The sequence below is a fragment of the Stegostoma tigrinum genome, chromosome 36, assembly GCF_030684315.1.
Source record: "Stegostoma tigrinum isolate sSteTig4 chromosome 36, sSteTig4.hap1, whole genome shotgun sequence".
NCBI classification, from domain to species: domain Eukaryota; kingdom Metazoa; phylum Chordata; class Chondrichthyes; order Orectolobiformes; family Stegostomatidae; genus Stegostoma; species Stegostoma tigrinum.
This window is the reverse complement of record NC_081389.1, coordinates 8,997,961-9,014,695: the sequence shown is the minus strand read 5'-3', so window position 1 is coordinate 9,014,695 and position 16,735 is coordinate 8,997,961. Positions and strand designations below refer to the sequence as shown.

At 38.4% G+C, this 16,735-nt stretch overlaps 1 protein-coding gene across 5 annotated transcripts in view; it reads left to right on the top strand.

Moving 5' to 3' along the window:
* Positions 1–16,735, top strand: part of vps13c (vacuolar protein sorting 13 homolog C) — a 275,727-nt gene that overhangs the window by 21,775 nt on the left and 237,217 nt on the right. For 4 of the 5 annotated variants that reach the window (XM_048520895.1, XM_048520894.1, XM_048520897.2 and 1 more), the window contains exons 5-6: positions 2,558–2,659; positions 7,407–7,469. In XM_048520895.1, the coding sequence (XP_048376852.1) occupies positions 2,558–2,659; positions 7,407–7,469 (165 nt within the window). The remainder of the gene's footprint in view (positions 1–2,557; positions 2,660–7,406; positions 7,470–16,735) is intronic. The other variant, XM_048520896.1, reaches the window with a different exon arrangement.

Below are 16,735 nucleotides of genomic sequence, written 5' to 3'. Positions count from 1 at the left end.
TAACAACTGATCCAACGTCTTCTACTGTTTGTGGAAGAGAGTTCCAAACATCTACCATGCTTTGTGTGTAGAAGTACTTCCTAATATCTCTTCTGAACTGTCTGTCCCTAATGTTTAGATTATAACCCCTAGTTCAAGAATCGCCAACCAATGGAAATAGTTGACCTTTATCTGCTCTGCCTTTTTCTCTTAATACCTTCAAGACTTCAATCAGATCAGCCGTTAACCTTCTAAATTCTACAGAAAACAGACCTAATTTGTATTATCTCTTCTCATAACTTAAACCCTGCAGTGCAAACATTCTTCCTGTTCACTTACACTGTATTCCTTCCAAGTACGATATATCCTTCCTAAGGTGTGTTAGCCAGATTTACTCTCAGTACTCCAAGTGGGGTTTAACCAGGTTTTTGTACAACTGCAGTATGATGTGTGGATGCTTGCACTCGAGTCATCTTGGTGTAAAGGCCAGCCTTCCATTAGCTTTCCTGATTATTTGCTGCCTCTTTGTGACATTTTAAAGATCTGTGCACCTGTATACCTAAGTCTCTTTGAATGTCCACTGTAAGTAACTTCATACCATTTAGAAAGTCCCTTGATCAATCCTTTTTCAGTCCAAAATTGAGTACCATAATTTTGCCCATTCACTTAGTCTATCAACATGCTATTGTAATTTTATGCTATCATCTGTACTGTCTACAACGCTGCCTAACTGTGTCACCAGCAAGTTTGGAAATCTGATTATCTATTCCATTGTCCAAGTTGTTAATATATAATGTGAATAATTGAGTCTGTATACATAGATCCTTCTGGAGCATCAATTTGACTGCTTCCCCATTATCCCTACATTCTGTCATCTGCCACTCGACCAATTTCAGTAATGTGCCACTATGACAATATGTCAGTAATTTACCCTTGATTGTGTGGACTTCTTTGTTTAATCAACAGTGGGGTGGGGAACTGGGCGTGCACTCGAGTCATAGACCCTGGAAATCAAAATCCTTTGGACCAGTCCTGCTGATGCCTATCATGTGAAATAGAGTAATCAACTGTAATTGTTAACCCCAACTAATTTACTTGAACTGGTGTCTTCAGCAGAACGGTGCCCTTGAGGTAGGCTGTTCCGAAAGCCAGTCTTACACCTCAGCCTTGATATTCAAGTATCCTTTGAATGCAGTACCTTTTTAAGGTTTCACCCAAGAACTCTATCGTTTATGGTATTGGTTTCAGCCAGCAGTATTCAGAATTGCAAAATTCAGTAATCGTCAGTTTTTGTGAAACAGTTTTCAGTTCTCCAATTGTGTTCAGTTTCTGCTGAAGGCTGCCTTTCAGTTTCACTTTGTGTGAGGTTTCAATGCCTGTCTTTATTTGTATTCACAGGAATTGAAACTGTAGCCATATTTTTGTTGAGCCCTGTGATGGTTGTTCAATAATCCAATCAGCTATGCCTAATTGAAGGCTAGATGGTTGCTGTTTTTTTTTGCTAATTGTTATCAGCAATTGAGGTAGCTATTGTCAAAACATAGGTGTTAGCCTCAACTGGCTATAACCAATCAGTAGTTCCTACACAACATGAACTGCAGCAACTCAAGAAGGTGGCTCACCACCATTTGCCAGAGGCCAGTTTTTGATGGGCAATAAATACTGCTCTTGCCCTGAGGCCAAGAACCCTGGAATCTAATTAAAAAAATCTATTCTGCATTTTGTGCAGGCAGGCTCTGAGCTGTGTAATAAGCTGCTGGATGTGCAGCTCATTAAATTTAAAGTTGTTTAATAAATATGCCTGTAACTTGTGTGTTACCTTAGCAACTGCTAGGAATTCTTTGCAGAGCCATTTTCTGTGCCAGCTAATAATATTACCAAGGTTCATGGAGACCTATAATCCAAAAAATAATTGAGTATATATATATTCAGGATTATTCTTTAAAGTCATAAACCTCATTATGGTGTAATAAGATGTCAACAGATGCTCTTTGATCTTAAACATCTGGCAAGGAATGCAAATTTAGGTACAGATTGTAGTTTTGTGACAGAGCTTCTGGAAGTGATTCAGGTACTGCAGTGTTCAAACAACAAGAAATGGGTCGTTTTTCCTTTGCTTTTCCACAAGACTTGTATTCTCGTCTGCCCATCAGCTTTTAGCAATCCTCGGCAAATTTTCGAGTCTGAAGAGTTAATGAATTATTGATTCTAAATCTGTAAAATTCGTACATATCGGTGAAGAGTGCAGATGCATTTGTTGCAATAAATTGAGGATCTTCTCAGTTTATGCATTCCCAACAGTTGTTAAAGATTGCTTTCCATCCTTTATATTTCATATTTTAGTTGCTACTTCATTTGTACCCCAGTTAGCATTGAACTGCTGTAAAGGAATAGCTTCAACTTTATTTAGATAGGATCATAGATTGCTGTACTAGTGATACTATCTCAACATCACCTGTGTTTAAATGGACTTGTGTATGACTTAGCCTCTTAGTCCTGTTTGTTTTGATCTAGAGGTGGGTAAGATATAATTAGTATATGCATTGTAGAACTTCACAAAGATTATTTCTTCTTACAGGTATCCAATATGATGCTGAAAAGGAAGAGAAACAGCTACAGGAAAACAAACAGAAAGAACTAGTCCGAATTGAAGAGGCATTGCAAAAAGCAGCAATGAAAGGTATGGAAATGTTGGGAAAAATCTGTTGGTTTTTGCAATATTTTTCTTAGCGTATGTATATTAATGATGGAAAACTAAAAGCCACAATACCATCTTGAGGATTGAAGGCGTCTTCAACCATGAACAAGCAAATAAATCTATAAACAAGTATAGGAAAGATCAAATCCAAATATACCATTGACAAGTATCTGTCACAAATCGTCATTTTAAAAATGCTTTTTGTTTAGCTGAATCATATTATCCAGCACTAAGGATTAGAAAGTGCGTCTCTGAGAAAACAACAAGGAATTATTACCCAGAGCAGGGAGAATTTGTCTGGGAAATGATCTGATGAGGAGTGCTAGTACCAGTCTTGTTGGGGTAGGAAGTACTGCAGAGTTTGGTCACCCTTTTATTGGAAGGATATTATTAAGTTCTCACCCATCCCTTCCTCCCACCCCAAGCCGCACCCCCATCTACCTACTAACCTCATCCCACCTCCTTGACCTGTCCGTCTTCCCTGGACTGACCTATCCCCTCCCTACCTCCCCACCTATACTCTCTCCACCTATCTTCTTTACTCTCCATCTTCGGTCCGCCTCCCCCTCTCTCCCTATTTATTCCAGTTCCCTCTCCCCATCCCCCTCTCTGATGAAGGGTCTAGGCCCGAAACGTCAGCTTTTGTGCTCCTGAGATGCTGCTTGGCCTGCTGTGTTCATCCAGCCTCACGTTTTATTATCTTGGAATTCTCCAGCATCTGCAGTTCCCATTATCTCTGATATTATTAAGTTCGAGCAGGTTTAGAAAAGATTGACCAGGATGTTGCTGGGATTGGAAGGTTTGAGTTGTAAGGATAGGCTGGGACTTGTTTTTCCCACTGGAACATAGCAGGTTGAGGGGTGATCTTATCGAGGTTTATCAAGTCATGAAGAGCATTCATGAGGTAAATAGCAAAGGTCTTTTTCCAAGAATGGGGGAGTTCAGAACTAGGAAGCATATCTTTAAGGTGAGAGGAGAAAGTTTTAAAAGGGACCTGAGGAGCAAGTTTTTCACACAGAGCGCACTTCATTGGTGGAATGAACTACCAGAGAAAGGGTAGATGCATGTACAGTTGTAATGTTTAAAAGACATCTTGACAGGTGAATAGGAATGGCTTAGAAGGATGTGGGCCAAATGCTGGCGAACGGGAATAGTTCAGTTTTGGAAACTTGTCAACATGGACGAGTTGAGCTAAAGGGTATGTTTACGTGCTGTATATCTCTATGACTCTGTGCCAGATGTAAGGTTTTCAGCTTGTGCCAGCGTTTGAGATGAAAAAGAACATAAAACTAAGTTAAATTTGGAGGTTAGGGCAAGTTGTTGGATTCAATCAATGCATTGTTACTTTTCCTACAGGCAATTTTAAGCCAGTGATGGTTTAAAATGAGTTCATATGATTGAAAGTTCAGTTACAGGATGTGATTATTTAATGTTGGTTCCCAAAAATACTCATAGCTAACTAGCTGCAGGGAATGTGTAAAACTTTTGTGTTTTCTTTGGCATGTTTGGTTATTCCAAGCATGAAGATTTTTCTGAAAAAACTAGTTGCTTGTTGAAGGGAGTATGTTTCCTTTGTGAATGTCTTGTTCATTTAATCAGCCCTGTTGCTGCTTGTATTGAATAGTGGTGGCTCGGCATTAAAGTGGGCAGTGGGTTTTGAGTAACAAAGGAGTTTTGCTTCATTTGAAAGCACTATTGAGACCAGAGACTTAAAATTTCTGTATGGCAGTGAGGTGTGATGCAGGCTGTTTGTGTGGAAGTTCATGTGCCTGATTATGCAGTCTGCACATTTCAGTTCATTTTATGGTGCAGACAGAACAAGCATCCACATCTTCCATTTTGTTGCATGATAGTTTATATGTGCAATGAATTATGCAGCTGTTACAGGAAAATGTAATTAGAAATATAGTTTGCCAATGTGCAGACTTTAGCATCAAACTGGTTTTCAACATTTGATCTATATTGGTGCAGCCATCTGTTGATGGGTGCGTGCATTTCTCGGTTGGATCTTGTTTTTCTAGGCTGGGGCTTAGGCATGCTGTATGACTATGAAGGGGAAATTGTTGTCGAGGTGTTGAAAAATTAATTAGGAAATGGAGATGTTCTTAAAGATTAGCAGAATGTAATCAGTATTTACACTTAGGAAAAGGGCACAATTCTGACCTAGAAAAGTGCAGGCTAACTTCTCTTGCATCAAAAGATGTAATCTTTATTTGAATTTGATTTGTACAGCATATACCTTAATAATTAAGTCAATGTGAATTTAGTATCGTATGTCCTGCTGAACAGACATAATCCACTTCTTTGAACTTTCTAAATCACCATTCATATAGGAATTTTAGCTGAAAGGCATGAAACCCTGTTTAAGAATGAAAATTGGACTCAGAAGTAGGCAAGTAAATAATTTTCTGCTTTTTAAGGGTCAGTTTCAGTGGAGTACTGTGGAGATTCTGAATGGTGTACGGTGATTGAACTCTTGTCTGATAATTGGTTGTAACATTAATGCATTTGTAGAAGTATGAGGGTAATAAGAAGGAAGATGCATTTAATATTTTGCAGAAGGTTTTTAATTCAAGACAACTGGCAGGGAAATTTCCAATGAGGCTTAAAGCTAACTGTTGTAACTTATTGTAGGTGCAAAACACGTTAATTTTCATTGAGAGTTCTTCTAGGAAAAGAAAGGTAAAATGTTCAAAATCTGGAATTTGTTTTAGTCATTAATAGAAAAAGGATGGTGTGATGGAAGCCTTATCTTTTTTTTTTCTTTTCATCATCCTCTGTCCTTTAATCCAAGCCTGTTATCTTGTCATATTTGGGACTGCATTAGGATACTCATGTTTATAAGCAGAAACCTGTATCTTGATATCATTAAATGAATAGTATTGTATGAAGTCAATGGGTTACAAAGCTGCATGGTATAATTGTCACAAAGTAGGAACTGCCGATGCTGGAGAATCTGAGATAACACTGACGTTAGATGAACACAGCAGGCCAAGCAGTATCAGAGGAGCAAGAAAGCTTGACGTTTTGGGTCTCGACCTGAAACGACAAGCTTTCCTGCTCCTCTGGTATAATTGTCGACTAGTTGTAAGTTATTTTGCTCAAGAATGAACAAATGATTCTTGTGGTGAAGACTTTTTACTGTTATTATCACAGTGTAGAAATACCTCAAAAGAGGTTTTTGATCAGGTAGTGGCCCCAAATTTCTGTTTTCTAAGTATCTCAGCACAGCAGCAGAAAATGAGTATTGACTTTTGTGTTGGAGTCCAGATTGACTTGTATTCCTGTTGGAAAAATGGAACAAGTATATGTAGTTTTACAATCTGCTTGGTGAAACACAACTCTTGTAGCCTTCATTCCTTTAACTCTTACCTTGAGATTCTTTGCTCACGATAAAGATGGGAAAGATTGAGTGTACTTGAGTCTGAATCTTAATTTTATAATGAGATATTCACGTTCATTTATGAATTCTCTTGTTTCCAACATGAACTGCTCTACTTGCCCTCAAACAATCTAGGTTCTAAAGTACTTTCTCCTTTGGATGAAAATAAAATGGCTGTTTCTAAATTTTAGTTTTCGTGAAAGTAATTCATAATTCTAGAATGGTTGATAATAAAGCAATTACTTGGTCGTCTGTTCAAAATCGGTATTAATTGGATCTCCATTTCTCCAGAGTGGTTAAATAAAACTAGCTTGATTGTATGGTTCTCGAAGCAAATGTTATTAGTTTCTGTGATGTGCCAGTTCAGTCCTGAATATTTAAAATAGCTTTTTGTGCTTTCAAATTATTTGAATTCAAATTACTGGATAATTAATTTATGTGAATACCCCCAAGAAGGATTTTAGTTAAATTTATTTATCTCTCTCAGATGATTTTAACTTAAATGACTTTACATTTGTAAGGTTGCTCAAGTACAGTTTATTTTTGCTTAGTAAATCCTGTTGACCTCACGAATGTCTTTGATCTGCATAAATGGCAGGAAGTATTGGAAGATGAACATTTCTCACCAGTTTACAGTTTGGGTGGATTTTATACGTGCATGAAGTAACTTAGATTAGAATTGCTGAACCTCAATTTAATTCAATAGATTGTTTTAATTCAAGGCAAATTGTTAATTATATCTCTTTAAATGTGTTTTTGAGGGAATTGGTGCTTTGTAATTTATACAATATAGTTGTATTAGTTTCATTTTGTTTGCCCACTTATCGTGAACTTAAAACACAAATAGTTATAAAATGATTTTAGGTTCAAATGTTAATCAAGATTTAAGTCCTGAACAATATATTTCTGATTTCTCCTCTTCTTGTTTTTTACCCCTTTTTTCTGTCCTTGACCCACTTTTCTCCTTGAACAGTAACTCGTAATAGTGAGAGGTCTCGGCTGCCAGTGGCTTTTCAGTATTTCCCACTTATAACATCCAGTTAAATTGTGTGCTCAGATCAATTGTTGCGTCCTGTTTTGGGTGAAATATAGTTAACTGCAACAGCAGGTGATTTAACTTGCCATGCTTGACTTTAAGACTCAGTGTCACTGCTTGTAACAGCAAATCCACAGGGGATAATTGTATTTTTCCAATTGTTACATATTTGATGGATGACCAATTTGCTGAATTTTGTTTTCTGGCTGAAATGTGAAGATCTCATTGAGATTTCTGTTTACAACGTATTGAATTGCGAATGTTGTCTTGATGTACAATATTTATCCTTATTGCTGCATATTGGGATGAAGGTGCCTCTTCTGGAGAGTTCTTGTTTTCCTTGGAAAGCTATGTTTATAAGGATGCCATACCTGGTAGGTACTTCAGTGCAAAATTGCATCGTATCTGTTTTGTTGCAAGATAAGTAAATAAATCAAAAGTTTATTTTGTGGCCACTTTTTTTAAACGTTACAAAGAAACTGCATGAATTTTACCATGTAGTTGGATTTTAAAATTGAACCAACCTTGTAATGAGTGGAACGAGGTTTTACAGGCTCATTGTGGAGGCGGTGAGGCGGGCAGGGTGAATGATTATAACAGTGAAATGGTAGAAGATGTCAGTGCATCTTGAGAAATGTTGAGAATAAATGCATAAAGATCTGAAATCAACCTAAAATGTTGCCTTTGCCACAGTTTTTAGATACAAGAGGTGACAGGTTGCCACAAGTTGAATCCCGTCGGGTTCACTGATGCCTCAACTAATTCAAATCAACATCAAAACTTGGACGAAGGAACCAAATGTATAGCTGCTAAATTTGCTCATGATGCAAAGATGAGTAGGGGAATAAGTTGTCAAGAGGCCCTTGGGAATCTGTAAATGGATTAGTGGTTGTGAGTGGGGGGAGAAAAATTGACGGTGAGTATCATCTGGGAAAATGTGAACTTGTCCAATAGTAGAAAGAAGAGAAAAGCAATATTTCATTTGAACGGGGAGAGGTTACAGAAAAGAAAGACCTGGGTGTTCTGGTGCATGATCCACAAAGAGCTGGTTTGCAGGTACAGTAGGTGATCAGGAAGGCAAACAGAATGTTGTTTGTTTAAAAAATATTTGGAATACTAAAATAAATTGTAATGCTATAGTTGTATGAGGTTTTGGTGAGACCACATCTCAAGCACTGTGTTCCTTTCATCCCTAAGGATTATAACTGGATGAGAAACAGTTTAGAGAAGGTTCACTCAATTAATTGCTGGGACAAAGTTGTTACCTTATCTGGAAAGTTTGTCCCTGTGTTGAGTTCAGTAGAATAAGAAGTGTCCTTTTGAAACATAAAAGATCCTGAGGCATCGCAGGTTCGATGCTGAAAGGATGTTTTCACTTGTGGGAAAGACTTGATATCGGGGACACAGATTCAGAATAAGAGGCCTTCCATTTAAGGCAGTAATGGGGAGATTTTTTGAGTGGTGTTAATCTATGGAATTCTTTCCACGAGAGTCTTGGATGCAGTATCTATTTTTTCAGGCTGAATTAGTTGCATTCTTGATTGACAAAGTGTTCAGAGATGGACAGGAAAGTTGTATCGAAGTCACAATCAGATCAACAATGAAAACAGATGATGGAGCAGCCTTGAAGGGCCAAACAGCCACCTCCTAATTATATGTTTGGATATACCTTAGGCTTACTGCCAAATAGGAGATTTGTAACAAGAATAATAAAGCAAAGGAGCAAAGACATTGGCAGGCTCATTAATATTAAGCTGGGACAACCAGAGTGAATAGTTGATTTTTCTGGAAGCCAGTGTTGAAATGAGCCATGTTTGTAGTTCTTCCAGTTAGAGGTTTCTTGAAGGAGTTGGTCTCGTCCAGAGAAATTTCACATTCATTTTTAAAAGATATGCCGGGTCCAGTTGCATGGAAAATTATGGAAAAAGCCAAAGTTGGGGAAGGCTCGGGTTGTTCAGGTTTCCAGAACAAGTGATAAGTCAGTGTTTGGAAAAGTGCAGGAATCTAAATCGGGCACAGCAGATAAGTGGACAACTATGAGAAGGGGGATAGGACTGAGGATGTTGTATTTAAATACAAAATGTGTTTGCAGCACAGATGGAAGATGGCAGCTATGTTGTTGTGGGTATTCAAGGGGGTCAGGGCTAGGAACCAAATAACCAAGGATCCTATCAAGATGGGCAGGGGCTGCAGGTTGTTAGTAAGAAATGAAATTAAGATATCAACAAGTGTTAAAGAATCAGAAGGCATCGAGTTGATGAACTGTAAAGGAAAATAGACTCTGGTGAGAGTCACATACTGGCCTTCAAGTAGTAGTCAGGCTGTGGGGAAGAAAATCCATCAGGAGATAGAAGAGCCGTGGAAGAAAGGACTGTGTTATGGACCAGACCAGATCCCCTCAAAATATATCAAGAAGGTAGCCTAGACCCTAGCTTTTTCTTATTTGAATGGAGATGTGAAATATGTAATCCAGACATGCTGCAACTCGTCAAACTTCTTGCTGTTAAGCAGAGCACAATTTATTTAAGTATGCTAGTTAAAACACAAAAGAAAGAGGACTTTTAGAGTAAGTTAACTGTTGGAAAACTTAACACAATAATATTTACAGTACTTATTACTAATAAACTGTTTGAATATAGTAGCATCTCATAAATATACCCCTTGGCAAATTGGTAAATTCAGGTACAGATTTTTACATGCAAATCTCCGATCTAGGAGGAGGCAGCTTCGAGAGATCACAGAGAAAGTAGCAGCTCGGAATTGTTCACTGAAACTTCAAACTCTTCTGAGACCCCAAAATAGCTTCTGACTAGCAAAGCTTTAAAGAAAAACACTAGAAAGCCTGGCCTGTGAGAGCTGGCCACTCTCATTCAGGCTGCTTCCATTGTTTCACCTTTTTAAAAAAAAATGTCTGAAGGCCTCATTGGTGGTTTGCTTAAGCCATCTCCTGCAGCCAGTTTGCAACTCTGCCTTCACGTACTCTTCAAACAAAAATAAACAAAAAACCTTTTAAAGTGACAGCATTGTCTCAACTGGGAAAATTGGGTTAGTAGTGGATCACAAGAAAACAAATGTGTGCAGTGTCTACAAGGTGTAGAGCTGGATGAACATAGCAGGCTAAGCAGCATCCTTGGAGCAGGAAGGCTGACCTTCCGGGCCTCGACCCTTCAAGATGTGTTTTCGGAGCAGTTTGTGGTAGAGCACACTCGGGAACAGGCAGTTCTGGATTTGGTGACGTGTAATGAGGTAGACTTGACTAGGGAGCTTCAGGTGAATCAACTCCTAGAGGTCAGTGGCCATAATATAGTAGAATTCAGCCTGATGTTTTAGAGGGAGAAGCTGGAATCCGATGTAATAATAGTACAATTGAGTAAAGGTAATGACAGAGACATGAGAGAGGAGTTGGCCAGAGTTGATGAAAAGGGGAGCCTAGCAGGGAAGATGTGGAGCAGCAATGTCAGAGTTTCTGGGGGTAATTTGGGAGGCACAACAGAAATTCATCCCAAAGAAGAAGCAGCGGGGTGGGGGGGTGAGGCGTCAAGGGAAGCATTAAAGACAAAGAGAAAGCATAAAATGTGGGGAAAATTAGTGGGAAACCAGAGAATTGGGAACCTTTTAAAAATCAGCTGAAGACAACTTAAGCAGTCAAGGGGGAGAATGTGAAAGGAAATGAGGGTAAGCGAGCTTGAATTATAAAAAGGGGATAGCAAGAGATTTTTAGATAGCACAAAGTAAAGAGAGGCAAGAGTGGACATTCAGCAGTGTCCCTGCCTCAACACTACCTGTCCCTCCATCTAGCTTTGTGTCATCTGCACACTTTGCCCACCATTCCTTCTTTCAGATTGTCCATGATGGTTTATAAGAAGATCCTGGGGATGAAGGGCTTGTTGTGTGAATAGTGGTTGAGGATTCTTGGTCTGTACTTGTTGGAATTAACAGAAGGAGGGTGTGAACTGATTGAAACTTAGAAAATACAAGAAGGCCAGGGTAGAGGAGACATGGAGATGACATATATTCCAAAAAAAAATACAAAATAACCTTTTAAAGTGACAGCATTGTGATGACTAGGAAAATCATTTTGGTAGCAGATCGCAAGAAAACACGTGTGGAATGCCTACAAGGTAGGAGAGACTAGGACCTGAGAACATAGCTTTAGAGTGAAGGGGACGTTTAGAACTGAGATGAGAAGGAATTTCTTAAGCCAGACTCTGGTAAATGTATGGAACTCATTGCTGCAGAAGGCTGTGGAGGTCAAGTCATGAATGGTATTTAAAACAGAGATAGATTCTTGCGAAGCAAGGGATCAAGGGTCACAGGGAGAAGCATGAGAATGGGTTTGAGAAACATGCCAGCAATGATTGAATGGTGGAGCAAACTCGATGGGCCATATGGCCGAACCCTGGACCAATACCTTAGTGTTTTATGGTGTACTTGTGCTAGGTTTGATGTAAATGTTGATTACATAGTAAGCATTGTGGATGGAAGTATAAATTTATGAAGGCCCTTTGCAGGATTAACTGAGTAGGTAAAACTGGCGCAGTTGAGTATGCCTAAATGTGAGGTTCTTCAGCTTGGCACAAAGAAAGAACAGCAGAGTGACTATTTTTGAAATGGTGTAAATCGAATAATAGTGGAGGTTCAAAGAGATTTTAAAATTGAAATACGTAAACTAAAACAGAGACTGGGTACAAATGATCATCAAAACGCTAATGGAATATAAGCTTTTTTTAATCTAAAGGTAGCTTCGCTGTGAAGTATTACAAGTTCTTGTTAGTTTTATCTGGAATGTTCTGTACAAATTCCTTAGGATTTTATTGGTTTGGAAGAAATACACTGTAGATTCTTGAGAATTAGACTGGGGATCCAGCTTTTGATTTTTAAAACAATTGGTCGTACAGGTATTGGTGTCACTGCTGGTGGTTGAATCATTTCATGGCTTCAGCACAAAAGACGACTGCGTGGCCTATTAGGTCAGTGTAATTGCAAATCAAATCATCTCATTCTCCAGCAGTTTTTCTGTAGCTTAGCAATTCATGTTCTACCAAGGTGCTGGTAGCTTAGGAAAGCCGTAATTGACTGCTTCCATTAGATTCCTCCTGTGCCATTCTGATGGCATGAATTCTGATGCTCTCAGGCAATGCCTTCCAGATCCTAGCCACTTGCTATGATAGATTAAGAAAAATCCGCATGTTGCTATTGAGACTCTTTGCCGTTCGCTTTGTATTGCTATCTTGTGGTTCCCAACTAAACTGCTTCACTTTACGCTGTCTGAACTTTTCATGATATTGAACAGCTGTATCACATTCTTCAAGTATTGGGCCAGAATTGGATAATGCTTCAGTGGAGGCTGAAATAGTGTTTCATATGCTTATCGCAAATTACATGTGTTTACATGAAGCTCAGGATCTTGTGTGCTCTTTTAACTATTTTCGCAACTGACTCTGCCATTTCATTGATTATCCCCTCTACTCCTTTTTCCATCATTTGCCAACATTTTCCTTGATAATCATTGTCATTGGCAAACACTTGCTAATGAGTATGATTGTCCACTTGGGAAATTTGGTATCATGGGCTTTGTTAGCCTTACGTGGCTGATTAACTGGACCCGAGAGCTGCATCTCTCTGACCGCACGTTTTGCAAATTATAACATCCTCTTGATAAAACTTTGGCTCAGCTGTATTTGAGGTACTAGTTCCGCTGCAGCTTAGGTAGGATCATTGTCCTTGCTGAAGGTAGTTGCAAGATGTTCAGTACCTCAGCATTGCCTCTGCTTCCATGAGTGTCAAGTGAAGTTGGATTAAAAGTAAGGGTGTTAAAGCTCTGAAAGGATATTGAAAATTCACAGGAATAACATGGGAGATGATAATGTTGAGTAGCCCTCAAAATTGGGACTTGTCCTTTTACTGAGAATTTTAATAGCGTAAGAGGCCGTAAGTTTTGAGAAGGCAAATATTGGAATGTAATTGCCATTGGTTAATGAATTGATAACCTGGAATCAATAATCACTGTTATCAGTAGGCAATGTTAGTTTTCCACACAAAAAACTTATTTTCAAAAGAGACAGCTGAGGTAGGGAATATAATATGTAATATGTGAATTGACAAAATGGTAGGAAAGTTATGTCAGTGTTAACTCTGCATAATTTCAAGTGATTTTGACTGTACCTGAATGGTGTAGCCTTAAGCTTGTCTATGTTTAACATTTTTTAATGTTTTAGTAAAAGTCATTTGGAGGGACTTCTAACAATTTCTCAAATTCTCCTGGGGGTGATCATTTTGCACAGGTTAGCATTCATAGCATTGACTGAGGTTCTATTATTGAACCAAGTTTCCCATAATCATGTATAATGAAGGAGAATTACAAATATTTTCAGAAACCCTTCAAATATTGTACGCTTGACATAGTGATTCATGTCTGTTCCACTTGGAGGAGATGGCTGCTCCACTTGATGGCCACAATCTGAGCTGAGGATGACATTCCTGATGTACTTATGTAGTTATTATAAGATTCTGTGATGATGGTGTGCTCTTAATGTTACCAGCTGATGGTTTTATTGGCAAGTCAGATCCCAAACTAGCTGGCTTGATCGATCATATTTTGTTTTGGTTTTAAAAAAGTAAGCTTCTGATTTTGCACCAGAGCCCCTGTCTGTGACACGTTGGTTGTGTGACATCAGTTACAAAGTGGAACTGCAGATTGTTTGTTCCTGGACCTATGCATCCACCTGAGCTTTAAATATACTCTTTCAAGTAACCTCCTTTGTGTTTTATCCAAGCATTTCTGGTCTGGTGGTAATTCTAACTTTTTTTTTTCCCCTTGATGTTAATCTAGTTTCATGATATCTTTCACTTCTCAGAAGTGTTGGTCAATACAAGACTCTTCATCCAAGGGCTTCATGGGAACTCGTGCTCAAAAGTCACAAGCAAAAAAGACTCTCTAAGCTATGGATCTTTGCCTTCAACTTAAAAAAAAAAATCTCTCCAGATCTTCTTGGCTTGTTTGGTTGTTAAATTCTACAAAGACACATAAGAATACATTAATTATAAAGCCTGCCCTCAAAAGCTGTTTAGAAGTAATTCCCATGAAATACTTTTCAAGTCATTTATTAACTTCAGACACACAGAAAACCAATGTGTTACTATATTAAAAGGCAAAATCCCAAACTTAGAATAAACAATATTGAATATGAAAAATCCCTGTTGACATACACAACAAACTTTATTAACTGGCACCTACCGGGACCAGCAGTGTACCATTTGATCAACTATTCCATATAGTCAAGAGGTCCAGACAATCAATGTAAAAATGCACACTGAGTAGTAGAATCATTAATGCAAGGGCATACACCTCACTGTTCGACTTTATTTGCAGCATAAATCACTTAAATAATACTGCAGCTTTCCATTAAATAAAACTTAGTGACAGAGAGACTTCTCATGGGCACCCTCAACGGACTACTCAGACTTTGTAGTAGATCTGCGAAGTTCCAGTCTGTCAGCTATACATTCTGTGCCAGTTTATCGAGTGTGCTAGTTAAAACAATATTTGCTGCACCTGAAGTCAAGGTTGTGTGCTCTGGGAAAGGAGATGGAAAAAATAGTATGCGTATAAATACGTTTGTCATTGGAAGCTTTTAACATTTATTTTTGAAGTACTCTAATTTCAACTGAGAAGAATTAAATACTCTTAAATGAAATATGTTAAGTTGCCGAACATGAAATGTAAATGTATTACTCTTTAAGTGGTTGAGAGTGGAAAAACCTGTTATCCTTGATCTCTCATGTTGCCCCAGTGTGGGATTTGCAGCATAGTTATTTGGTCACTATGAATGGCACGTACTTTTGTGGGCACTGCTCTAAATCAGTGAACCCAGAGAGTTCTAGATGGATATGAAATGTTGAAATCTGCAGGAATGGATCAATTGTAAATTTCAAGATGTGAATGAAATTGACACTTGTGAATTGAGAGAGAGCACTTTTGCCCTAATATCAGTTGGAGGGAAATGTTGCTGTCTACTCGAAGTTTAAAGAAGGGGAAGGTGAAAGAGATGTTGCAGTTAGTTACTGGTTCACAATATAAAGGTGGAATTGCATTTCTTGACAGTGGTTTCAGTGGGTTGTGGCCATCAGCTGCCTGAATTGACAAGTTTGAAGAAGTAAAATTCTATGACCTAAATTTGATTTGAATACTGCAGAATTTAGTGACAATGTTTCACTTGTAATTTCAAAATTCATGGGAGCCCTAATGGACTCTGCTTATTTCAAGGGCTAACAGATTTCACTTTGTTACTCGGACAGGAATGAGGTATATGTTATTTTTCCTTTTATTAAATGTGTCATTCTTTCTTGCACTTCCATAAAACATACTGCTCTCTGCTTCCCATCTATCCACTATCACCTCATTGATTTTCATGATTGGCTTCTCCAAAGCTGTCCTTGCTGCCTTCCACATTGCACTTGATACAGACTTCGATTTGTCTAACGCTGACAGTTTTATTCAGTTTTTAAACCATTCTCGTTTTCTTCTCACCCCATGTCTTTCCTAAAATCCATTGGATCGCAGTGCCCTTAGAAATCCCGCCATGTCTGTGTTGCAGTTGACTGACCTCGCATTCCAAGTATTGACTCGAAGTCTGGGCTTTGTTTGTCTTTTGTTACTTTAAACGTAGCCGAGCATTCAACTACATTGACCTCCCTCACTCCGATAGAGTGGTGCAAACAGTCTCCCCACACCACCAACCCCTTTCCTACCTCTTTGTGTGCTCAAGTGCTTTTTATTTGCTTTGTGTTTCCTACCATTTAAACTCCACGGTTACTTTGAAACAATTAACTACTAAAAGTGATCTTGAAATATAAGTTGCTTCCTTAAACCAAGAACCCTCAGAGCTCAAGGAAGGAAAGCAAGAAATAACTTCCATATTTGTCATGGATGGTATTTCAAAGCCAGTAAAGTGGAAAATATTTCCTTTTCTGGGCCAGGCTTTTGAATTCTTAATTTTGAAAATGTGTGCTTGTTCTTCCGTTCTATTTTTATTGTCTACATTGTGTAACTTAAGTTTATTACATTCATTTGCCTCAGATGGCATTCATGTTTGAGAGTAGTGAGCTTAACTTGTAGAAAATGTGTATGTGACTGTCCTGATGTCAGTCTATCTAATGTTAACAGAAAATCAGTATTCTTCAGAACATTCATTCTTTAATGCAAAATAATGATAGTTGCATAGTACTGTATTTAGGATAGATACTTCAAGTTAGTTTTTCCCTTGGCTCAAACAATTACAGGATTGCATTATATGTTTAGATTTTTTTTTAAACCACTCCTCTCATGACAAGCTCTACATTCCTGGAATGCTTCTTGCAAACCTTTTCTAGACCCTGTTCAAGACCGGCACACCCTTCCTTAGATACGAGGTTCAAAACTACTCTAAATATCCTAAATCTTGTCTGACCAGAACCTTACACAGTTCAGCGGCTCATCACTGCTTTTGTGTTCTAGCCCTCTTGAGATGAATGTTGATGTTGCATTTACTTCCCTAACTGCCAACTGAACCTATGTATTGACCTGAAGAAAATCCAAAAGCAGGACTCCCAAATCCTCCTGGGAATCAGTCCACTTGGAATTGTGTCATCTGCAACAATG